This window comes from Poeciliopsis prolifica, unplaced genomic scaffold, assembly GCF_027474105.1.
Source record: "Poeciliopsis prolifica strain line A6 unplaced genomic scaffold, Auburn_PproV2 SCAFFOLD094, whole genome shotgun sequence".
NCBI classification, from domain to species: domain Eukaryota; kingdom Metazoa; phylum Chordata; class Actinopteri; order Cyprinodontiformes; family Poeciliidae; genus Poeciliopsis; species Poeciliopsis prolifica.
This window is the reverse complement of record NW_026562469.1, coordinates 1,056,033-1,067,500: the sequence shown is the minus strand read 5'-3', so window position 1 is coordinate 1,067,500 and position 11,468 is coordinate 1,056,033. Positions and strand designations below refer to the sequence as shown.

At 42.5% G+C, this 11,468-nt stretch overlaps 1 protein-coding gene across 1 annotated transcript in view; it reads left to right on the top strand.

The window, feature by feature from the left end:
• tnfaip2a (tumor necrosis factor, alpha-induced protein 2a) overlaps positions 1 to 10,783 on the top strand; it is a 21,359-nt gene extending 10,576 nt beyond the window's left edge. Inside the window, 9 exon segments of the mRNA XM_055023002.1 lie at positions 21 to 132; positions 3,216 to 3,318; positions 3,374 to 3,494; positions 4,076 to 4,168; positions 4,266 to 4,392; positions 4,786 to 4,911; positions 4,979 to 5,128; positions 6,953 to 7,071; positions 10,182 to 10,783. Coding sequence (XP_054878977.1) covers positions 21 to 132; positions 3,216 to 3,318; positions 3,374 to 3,494; positions 4,076 to 4,168; positions 4,266 to 4,392; positions 4,786 to 4,911; positions 4,979 to 5,128; positions 6,953 to 7,071; positions 10,182 to 10,371 — 1,141 coding nt within the window. The 3' untranslated portion in view covers positions 10,372 to 10,783.
• Positions 10,784 to 11,468: the final 685 nt, after the last annotated feature.

The following is an 11,468-nucleotide window of genomic DNA, read 5'->3' as shown; positions in this document are numbered from 1 at the left end:
TTTGTTGTTGGATCCTGCAGTGAAATCATGAAACTCAAAGAGCTGGACGGGATCAAGACGGCATGTCTGGGTTCTCTGCTGCTGCCGGACAATCTGAGGCGACTGGAGGAACAGTACATGAGCCACAGACAGGTAAACTACAGACAGGTAAACTACAGACAGGTAAACCACAGACAGGTAAACTACAGACAGGTTAAACCACAGACAGGTAAACTACAGACAGGTTAAACCACAGACAGGTAAACTACAGATAGGTAAACTACAGACAGGTAAACTACAGACAGGTAAACTACAGACAGGTAAACTACAGACAGGCAAACCACAGACAGGTAAACCACAGACAGGTAAACTACAGACAGGTAAACTATAGACAGGTTAAACCACAGACAGGTAAACTACAGATAGGTAAACTACAGACAGGTAAACCACAGACAGGTAACTACAGACAGGTAAACTATAGACAGGTTAAACCACAGACAGGTAAACTACAGACAGGTAAACTACAGACAGGCAAACCACAGACAGGTAAACCACAGACAGGTAAACTACAGGCAGGTTTAACCACAGACAGGTAAATCACAGACAGGTAAACTACAGACAGGTAAACTACAGACAGGTAAACTGCGGACAGGTAAACCACAGACAGGTAAACCACAGACAGGTAAACTACAGATAGGTAAACTACAGACAGGTAAACCACAGACAGGTAAACTACAGACAGGTAAACTACAGACAGGTAAACCACAGACAGGTAAACTACAGACAGGTAAACTACAGACAGGTTAAACCACAGACAGGTAAACTACAGACAGGTTAAACCACAGACAGGTAAACTACAGATAGGTAAACTACAGACAGGTAAACCACAGACAGGTAACTACAGACAGGTAAACTACAGACAGGCAAACCACAGACAGGTAAACCACAGACAGGTAAACTACAGGCAGGTTAAACCACAGACAGGTAAACTACAGACAGGTAAACCACAGACAGGCAAACCACAGACAGGTAAACCACAGACAGGTAAACTACAGACAGGCAAACCACAGACAGGTAAACTACAGACAGGTAAACCACAGACAGGCAAACCACAGACAGGTAAACCACAGACAGGTAAACTACAGACAGGCAAACCACAGACAGGTAAATCACAGACAGGTAAACTACAGACAGGTAAACTACAGACAGGTAAACCACAGACAGGTAAACTAAAGATAGGTAAACTACAGACAGGTAAACCACAGACAGGTAAACTACAGACAGGTAAACTACAGACAGGCAAACCACAGACAGGTAAACCACAGACAGGTAAACTACAGGCAGGTTAAACCACAGACAGGTAAACTACAGACAGGTAAACCACAGACAGGCAAACCACAGACAGGTAAACCACAGACAGGTAAACTACAGACAGGCAAACCACAGACAGGTAAACTACAGACAGGTAAACCACAGACAGGCAAACCACAGACAGGTAAACCACAGACAGGTAAACTACAGACAGGCAAACCACAGACAGGTAAATCACAGACAGGTAAACTACAGACAGGTAAACTACAGACAGGTAAACCACAGACAGGTAAACTACAGATAGGTAAACTACAGACAGGTAAACCACAGACAGGTAAACTACAGACAGGTAACTACAGACAGGTAAACCACAGACAGGTAAACTACAGACAGGTAAACTACAGACAGGTAAACTGCGGACAGGTAAACCACAGACAGGTAAACTACAGATAGGTAAACTACAGACAGGTAAACCACAGACAGGTAAACTACAGACAGGTAAACTACAGACAGGCAAACCACAGACAGGTAAACCACAGACAGGTAAACTACAGGCAGGTTAAACCACAGACAGGTAAACTACAGACAGGTAAACCACAGACAGGCAAACCACAGACAGGTAAACCACAGACAGGTAAACTACAGACAGGCAAACCACAGACAGGTAAACTACAGACAGGTAAACCACAGACAGGCAAACCACAGACAGGTAAACCACAGACAGGTAAACTACAGGCAGGTTAAACCACAGACAGGTAAACTACAGACAGGTAAACCACAGACAGGCAAACCACAGACAGGTAAACCACAGACAGGTAAACCACAGACAGGCAAACCACAGACAGGTAAACCACAGACAGGTAAACTACAGACAGGCAAACCACAGACAGGTAAATCACAGACAGGTAAACTACAGACAGGTAAACAGACAGGTAAACTACAGATAGGTAAACTACAGACAGGTAACCACAGACAGGTAAACTACAGACAGGTAAACTACAGACAGGTAAACCACAGACAGGTAAACTACAGACAGGTAAACTGCGGACAGGTAAACCACAGACAGGTAAACCACAGACAGGTAAACTACAGATAGGTAAACTACAGACAGGTAAACCACAGACAGGTAAACTACAGACAGGTAAACTACAGACAGGTAAACCACAGACAGGTAAACTACAGACAGGTAAACTACAGACAGGTTAAACCACAGACAGGTAAACTACAGACAGGTTAAACCACAGACAGGTAAACTACAGACAGGTAAACTACAGACAGGTAAACCACAGACAGGTAAACTACAGACAGGTAAACTACGGACAGGTAAACCACAGACAGGTAAACTACAGACAGGTAAACTACAAACAGGTAAACCACATACAGGTAAACTGCAGACAGGTAAACTACAGACAGGTTAAACCACAGACAGGTAAACTGCAGACAGGTAAACTACAGACAGGTAAACACAGACAGGTAAACTACAGACAGGTTAAACCACAGACAGGTAAACTGCAGACAGGTAAACTACAGACAGGTAAACTACAGACAGGTAAACCACAGACAGGTTAAACCACAGACAGGTAAACTGCAGACAGGTAAACTACAGACAGGTAAATCACAGACAGGTTAAACCACAGACAGGTAAACTGCAGACAGGTAAACTACAGACGGGTAAACTACAAACAGGTAAACCACAGACAGGTAAACTGCAGACAGGTAAACTACAGACAGGTTAAACCACAGACAGGTAAACTACAGACAGGTAAACCACAGACAGGTTAAACCACAGACAGGTAAACTACAGACAGGTAAACTACAAACAGGTAAACCACAGACAGGTAAACTGCAGACAGGTAAACTATAGACAGGTAAAGGCGTCTGCACGGATCCCCAGCAGGCTTCAGCTCACTGAACTGTCATTTCAGGAAAAGGTGAAGCTGTGGCTCAGCATTGCTCTAAAGAAGGAGGAGGAGAGCTGGCTGAGTGGAAAAATGCCCGAACTGATCGACTGTTACTACTTCAGCCCGGGCCATCGATGTCATCCAGAGCGCAGGGACAGGTAACGCCGCTGGGCTTCAGTCAGCCGTTTCTGATGAAGCTTCCTGTCTGCAGGTGGTAAACAGTTCCCTAACTGAGTTCAGTTGTGCCATCAAAGACCAGAACAAGGCGCAGAGGCTTACGATTCACCTGGAGAACTTTTCTCAGCAGGTAAGCCACACCCACTGAACACAAGAACCAATCAGGTTACAGCTGCACTGTTTCACTAAGAAGTAAAAGCTTCATTGTCTTTCCTTTATTTATTAATGCTGACTTTGACTTAGCATAAGCTAATACTAAAGTACTTTACCAACATGCTAGCTGGCATAAGCTAATGCTAAGGTGTTAAACTAACATGCTATTTAGCAGAAGTGAAATAGTTTAAGAATGGAAAAATGTCATGATTCTTAGCTTTTACTTTGCATCGATTGTATTAATCTTTATGTTGATTGAGAAAACATGAACAATAATTATGCAAATATTTAACAAAAATATTTGGAATATTGATCAGATATTGTTAAAATATAAGTTGAAAGTACCTAAAAAATTGTGTGGCATTTTGGATCTTTGACAGCATTCAAACAGGAAGTGACATTCAGCACAAATCAGGAATTGAACCATTTACCTCTATGCCATGCACCACTTTTGAAGAAAAATCTAATTGAAGAAGTCTATATTTTGAGGAATTATTTCAATCTGTGCTTCAGTTTTTCTGGTTATTTCATTCTTTCATGTGTTTGTTTTGCAGCTACAGGAAGAGCGTTGAGGACCTGGTGAAGGCGAACCCCAGCAACCTGCATCCAGTGCTAAAAGCTACGCTGGTCTGTGAGCAGCAGCTCAGGTAAGCTCACACCTGCATCACGACTAGAGCTGCAGGGAATCTGCCCCAGAGCATTCTGGGAACTGTCACAGCTAAGCAGCGCCTCTCCTGTCCTCAGAGATTACATATCTGGTCAAGCTGAAGGTTTAGCTGAAGATCAGAAGCGCCGCTGTCTGGAAACGCTCTCTGCTCTCAGGGATTGTTGCTACCAGTGTTTGACCTTCCCTCTTCATGGCAAGATCAAGGTCAATCCCGTCTCTACTCAGAGAAACCTAAAAACTCTGCTGTGCTAATTATGCATATTAAATCTGCTAAACCAACACAGCATTAGCAGAAGCTAATGCTAAAGAGCAAGAACAACATGGTATGTAGAGGAAGCTAATGCAAAAATGCTAAGCTAATGCGGTATATAATGGAAGCTAAGTGCTACACATTTTCAAAATGAGCAAAACAATTATGTCCTAAATTAATAATTTGTTCCTCTATTTGTCCATTAGCAGAACCGCAAACGCCATCGCTATGGCAACTAGCAGAAATATGAGATCTGACCAATGATCTGGAACAGTAAACATTTTCTGCTTCAGTGGAACATCTTGTTCTGTTAGCAGGACAAACGTCTCTTTTGTTTTGATGTTCAGGCCTTCTTAAGTCCACTGTGGACGTCCGCCTGGGTGGACGGCTCGCTTCCTGTCGTCGACCAGCTGCTGAGCTTTCTGAAACAACAGCTGGCCGACCTGTCGGACCTGAAACCAGCCTGCAAACAGGTGAGACTCCACCGCGCTACACCTGTCTGCCTGCCCGCCTGTCCATCTGACCGCCCTCGTCTCTCAGCCTCTGGTCTGCGACCTCCACCAAGACCTGGTCGCTCAGTACGTGAAGAAGACGATGAAGACCAAGGCGAAGAGCAGACAGCAGCAGGTGGGCGGGTCCGAACGGATGGTGGAAGACGCCAAGAAGATGGACGACTTCTTCAGAGAGGAGGTCAGACACATAGCAACATGCCTAAAACCACAAGCTAACATGTCAGGCTAATGTATCAGGGTAACGCATCAGGCTAACACATCAGGCTAACACATCAGACTAAGGTATCAGGGTAACGCATCAGGCTAACACATCAGGCTAACACATCAGACTAAGGTATCAGGGTAACGCATCAGGCTAACACATCAGGCTAACACATCAGACTAAGGTATAGGGCTAACACATCAGGCTAACACATCAGACTAAGGTATAGGGCTAACGAATCAGGCTAAGGTATCAGGCTAACACATCAGGCTAAAGTATCAGGCTAACGCATCAGGCTAACACATCAGGCTAAGGTATAGGCTAACACATCAGGCTAACACATCAGACTAAGGTATAGGGCTAACGAATCAGGCTAAGGTATCAGGCTAACACATCAGGCTAAAGTATCAGGCTAACGCATCAGGCTAACACATCAGGCTAAGGTATAGGGCTAACGCATCAGGCTAACACATCAGGCTAAGGTATAGGGCTAATGCATCAGGCTAATGAATCAGGCTAAGGTATCAGGCTAACACATCAAGCTAAAGTAACAGGCTAACGCATCAGGCTAACACATCAGGCTAAGGTATAGGGCTAACGAATCAGGCTAAGGTATCAGGCTAACACATCAGGCTAAAGTATCAGGCTAACGCATCAGGCTAACACATCAGGCTAAGGTATAGGGCTAACGCATCAGGCTAACACATCAGGCTAAGGTATAGGGCTAACGCATCAGGCTAACGAATCAGGCTAAGGTATCAGGCTAACACATCAAGCTAAAGTAACAGGCTAACGCATCAGGCTAAGGTATAAGGCTAACGCAACAGGCTAAGGTATAGGGCTAACACATCAGGCTAACACATCAGGCTCAGGTATTAGGCTAACGCATCAGGCTAACACATCAGGCTAAGGTATAGGGCTAACGCAACAGGCTAACACATCAGGCTAAGGTATAGGGCTAACACATCAGGCTAACACATCAGGCTCAGGTATTAGGCTAACGCATCAGTCTAACAAATCAGGCTAACACATCAGGCTAAGGTATCAGGCTAACACATCAGGCTAAGGTATCAGGCTAACGCATCAGGCTAACACATCAGGCTAAGGTATCAGGCTAACGCAGCAGGCTAAGGTATCAGGCTAACGCAGCAGGCTAAGGTATCAGGCTAACGCATCAGGCTAACACATCAGGCTAAGGTATCAGGCTAACGCATCAGGCTAACACATCAGGCTAAGGTATCAGGCTAACGCATCAGGCTAACACATCAGGCTAAGGTATCAGGCTAATGCATCAGGCTAAGGTATCAGGCTAACGCATCAGGCTAACGCATCAGGCTAAGGTATCAGGCTAACACATCACGCTAAGGTATCAGGCTAACGCATCAGGCTAAGGTATCAGGCTAACGCATCAGGCTAAGGTATCAGGCTAACGCATCAGGCTAAGGTATCAGGCTAACGCATCAGGCTAACGAATCAGGCTAAGGAACACCAGCATGTTAACACCAGATGCTTTATTATTCTCAAGCTTCTCTATGTGTGTAGCATACCTGCTAACATTAGCATCATTTGTTATCAGGGTTATTATGGCTGATTTTAACTTTAGAGGAGCAGCAAACTAAAAACATTATTTGAATTTTGAAAAACAAAGTGGCATTTAATTTAGCTTTATTGATTGATTTGGACATGCACATTAATCATCATTTCCACAGAGAGATTTATTAAAAGACAAAATATGAACACATTTACAGTATAAATTCATCAGTATTGTGTCAGTACTCAGAACTGGTCGTCGTGTCTCAGGGCTGCAGTTCGTGGCTCTCTGAAATGCTCTGCAGCGTCGCTGAGATTCTCCGTCTGCAGGATCCATCCAGCGTTCACCTGGAGGTCGTGGATCTGGCCCGAAGGTTCCCGGACTTCAGGTACCGCTCACAGAGGGGGAGGAACTAGTCATATTTACTGGAGTAACTGTTTCTTCAAACAAATATTTTCAGGAGTATTCCGACTTTGCTGTACCTGAGTAATTTTATTATGAAGTTTAATTTCTCTACTGTAGTAAACTTACAGATTTTCTTCCCACTGAATGAAAAAAAAATGTTTTAACTCAAACCTGCAGCTTCTCATAAAGTTTCAGAAGGTTTTTATTGAAAGAAAATTATTTTACTTGATTTTATTTTTTGTTACTTTTATGAATTATGAATTGTCATTTTGGTAATTAAAACTCCAAAATTGACTCTTAACTTTATATTTTGGGTCATAGGATGATGTAATTTTTAATTAATAAATATTAATCATTTGATCAGTTAAATTTTTAACTTTACCAAATACTTTATCTTACTTGAGTAAAACTAAGTTGGAGTATCTGAACTCTTAGTAGTTTTTGGATCCTGTGTTCAGCTCTGGTTTCAGCTTGACGTTCTGCTGAGTCATTTCTGCTGAGTCATTACTGCTGAGTCGCTATCCGTGCGTCTCGCAGCAGAGCATTTGTTCTGCGAGTCGCTCAGAGGGTCCCGAGGTTTAACTCTGACGTGAAGCGGCCGCAGTCGGATCGTAAATGTTCGCTTTCGTAACGAGGAACAATGGCTTTCTGTTTCCCAATGCATGCTGGGTAAGGAAGAACTCGGCCTCTGACCACAGGCTGCAGAGAGACGCTGTTGGGAAAATTAGGCAACGCTGAGCAATCTGAGCAACGCTGAGGTCTGCAGGGATCAGATGCAGATTTATTCAGTTTTAGAATCTGAATCCACACCAACTTTATTTATAAAGCACTTTAAAACAACCACAGCTGAAACAAAGTGCTGTACATGAAATAGATAAAAACAAAAACAGTTCAAAACAACAAACATACAAATATAAAACTAGATCTTGCTGGAGTTGAAAGCCAAGTAAAATAAACTGGTTTTAAGACGAGCTTTAAAATGTTTATATTTGGGCTTCAGAACCAAACATGGAGGAGCAACACTCAGCTTCTGTGCACCACAGATCTGGAACAAACCTCTAGAAAACTGAAACCCTGAGTTCCTTTAAATCTAAGAGCCAATCTGTTCCAGCTGCTTTTCACCGCAATAAATATCAAATATTTGATATTTGATTTGATGATGGCGCTCATCGGAAGGTCTCTGCTTTTGTTTCCGAGCGTTTGTTATGGAAACGCAGCTTTTGACGCCCTTCCTTCTCTACATGCCATTAACATGTTCAACGTTTTAGTTTTCCATTTTAATAATCTGTAATAAATCATCTGTCCTGGTGCCACACCTGACACCAGGTACCTGTGTGTGGCAGCTTGTTGTGCTGCAACCCGAGTCTTCCTGGTTCCGCTGGGAAGGGCGGGTCCGCTCCGGCCAGAGGAAAAGTACTGAGCGGCGCTGGGTGGGGATCGGGTTCTGGATGCTTCCAGCGGTTTGGTTCACCTGCTCAGGTGTCGCTACGCTGCGTGTCAGACTTCAGATTCATCGCTTTAACAGATGAAGTGATGAAGCTGTCCCACTAGAGACGACTAGATCTAGAGCGGCTAGAGACGACTAGACCTAGAGCAGATAGAGACGACCAGATCTAGAGCGGCTAGAGATGAACTAGATCTAGAGCAGCTAGAGATGAACCAGATCTAGAGCGGCTAGAGATGAACTAGATCTAGAGCAGCTAGAGATGAACCAGATCTAGAGCGGCTAGAGATTAACTAGATCTAGAGCAGCTAGAGACGACTAGATCTAGAGCAGCTAGAGACGAACTAGATCTAGAACAGCTAGAGATTAACTAGATCTAGAGCGGCTAGAGATAAACTAGATCTAGAGCGGCTAGAGATAAACTAGATCTAGAACAGCTAGAGATTAACTAGATCTAGAGCGGCTAGAGATAAACTAGATCTAGAGCGGCTAGAGATGAACTAGATCTAGAGCGGCTAGAGATAAACTAGATCTAGAGCAGCTAGAGATAAACTAGATCTAGAGACGACTAGATCTAGAACAGCTAGAGAAGAACCTGATCTAGAGCGGCTAGAGACAACTAGATCTAGAGCAGCTGGAGATTAATCAGATCTAGAGCAACTAGAAATGAACTAGATCTAGAGCAGATAGAGATTAACTAGATCTAGAGCGGCTAGAGATAAACTAGATCTAGAGCGGCTAGAGATGAACTAGATCTAGAGCGGCTAGAGATGAACCAGATCTAGAGCGGCTAGAGATGAACCAGATCTAGAGCGGCTAGAGATGAACTAGATCTAGAGCAGCTAGAGATGAACTAGATCTAGAGCAGCTAGAGATAAACTAGATCTAGAGCGGCTAGAGATGAACTAGATCTAGAGCGGCTAGAGATGAACTAGATCTAGAGCAGCTAGAGATGAACTAGATCTAGAGCAGCTAGAGATGAACTAGATCTAGAGCAGCTAGAGATAAACTAGATCTAGAGCTAGCCTAGTTTTGGCACATTTCCAAACTTCAACCATCTGGATCTGAACTTCTGGATCTTCTCCACATCATGATGCTGTTCAGAAATTATTTAGAAATGTTGGCAAAAATTTGTGTAAATCTAAAATTTTCCTTCAGGTTCCTGTGATGGAGCCAGTTTCCTGACCTCTGACCCTGTTAAATTAAAATGTTTAAACATCTTAGTTTTTGGATTTGTTGCAGTTTTGTGTTGCAACCTGGAATCAAAACGACTCAGATAAACTATTAAAAGCCCAAAATATGAAGAAACTTCCCCTTTTCTCCAGGCTGCTTCAGGCTTCATGCTCAGCTGGTTGTCATATGTGGGTCAGAAAACATCTTATGAATTTTCCTCCCATTCTGGCCACGACTGCAGATTTTTGGGCCTTTAGTCAGAAAAATGAGCCAAAAACACTGAAGTCCTTCTGGCAGGAGAACCTGAGCCGATAGTCTGAAGTCGGTGAATTAATCAAACTTCCAGGGAGAAGAAAATATTAAGTTCAACTAAACAGGACAGAGAGTAGAAGCACATAGAAAATATGAAAAATATTTTTGAAAAGTGATTTTTGAAAATCTTTTTTCTGATAAATTATTTGTGTGATTGTCATCAGCGGCGCTCACGTCTCGGCGTTGCTGTCGCTGAAGTTCGGCCTTTCGGCGGCGGACGTCCGGTCCATCAGAGCCAGCGTGGAGGAGAACCGCCCCCAGGACGCCTCAGCCAATCAGAACCCTCTGTTCTTCTCCAGGGTTAAAGTCAAATGGATCAATAACAAGATCAACCAGATGGCGATCAAGAGTTAAAACAGTGTGGCTCAATGCTAATGTTAGCATGTTACCATAGCTTGTCGTTTCAGATCATCTGCATGGCGTCTACAGTAAACATTAGCTTAGTGATGCTAACATGTTAGCCAGTTGTTTAGAAGTTTAAAAAGGTAGACTTGCTGCATTAGAAAGCCATCTGGTGTTCATCAGGGCTCAGCTCTCGGTACCTTTCAGTTCTCCTTTTATTACTATTTAAGTGTTGGAAAATGTGTCGTATTGAAGCTAACTCTGCAACCAGACTCACTTTAAATCCATCCAGCTTCCTGCTGCTTAACAAAACCCTAAAGTATTGAATGTTTTAAGGTTGTGCAGAATGTTTTTAATATGCATAGAAACTGAGACATGTAGCTGTTACTGTAGTCATTTGAATAAATGTATTTATTCAGCAGAACTCTGGATGTTTTAACTCATTTCTCCAAAAATGAAGAAATACTTAAAATAATAATTTGTTTTTTTTTACAGAAACATCATTGAAGTTTTAGATTTAGAGATTTTTTCTGGAGGAAAAACATCACATGTTAAGAAATGAAGGTTTTTGTTTTGTTTTTTTTTTAATCAAAATCATTGTTATATTTGGTTTTTAAGATAGATGTAAAAACCAACAAGTTGATCAAATTCAAGTACTGAAAATATGCATTCATATGTATTCATGTGTATAACTGATTAAATAATGCATGTTTCTAACGGACAAAATGTACTTTTTCTTCAAATATTTGTGCTATCCTTTGTTTAATGTGTTCAGATTAAAACCAGAAAGACAGCAAGTAAAGCAGAAACTGAGTGGATAACTATCGCCCTCTGCTGGTTGGAGACAGAACCGTTAGGAATCTGGGTTTATCTTGAAGGATCGACCAAGAAGAATCCTCTTTAAAGAGGGAAAACTAGACTTTAAGGAACTTAAATGTAAACTACTTTGTTTTTTCTTAGATGGTTTTCTTGATTTATTTGATTAAGAAAATTGCAGTTTTCTTTTTAACTGCTTTATTAAATCGTCTTCAGTCAGTTGTCCTTTATATGGAGCTTTTTCCTGTTTATTTAAGGACACATCTGACACCATACGGGTATATATTCTTTTT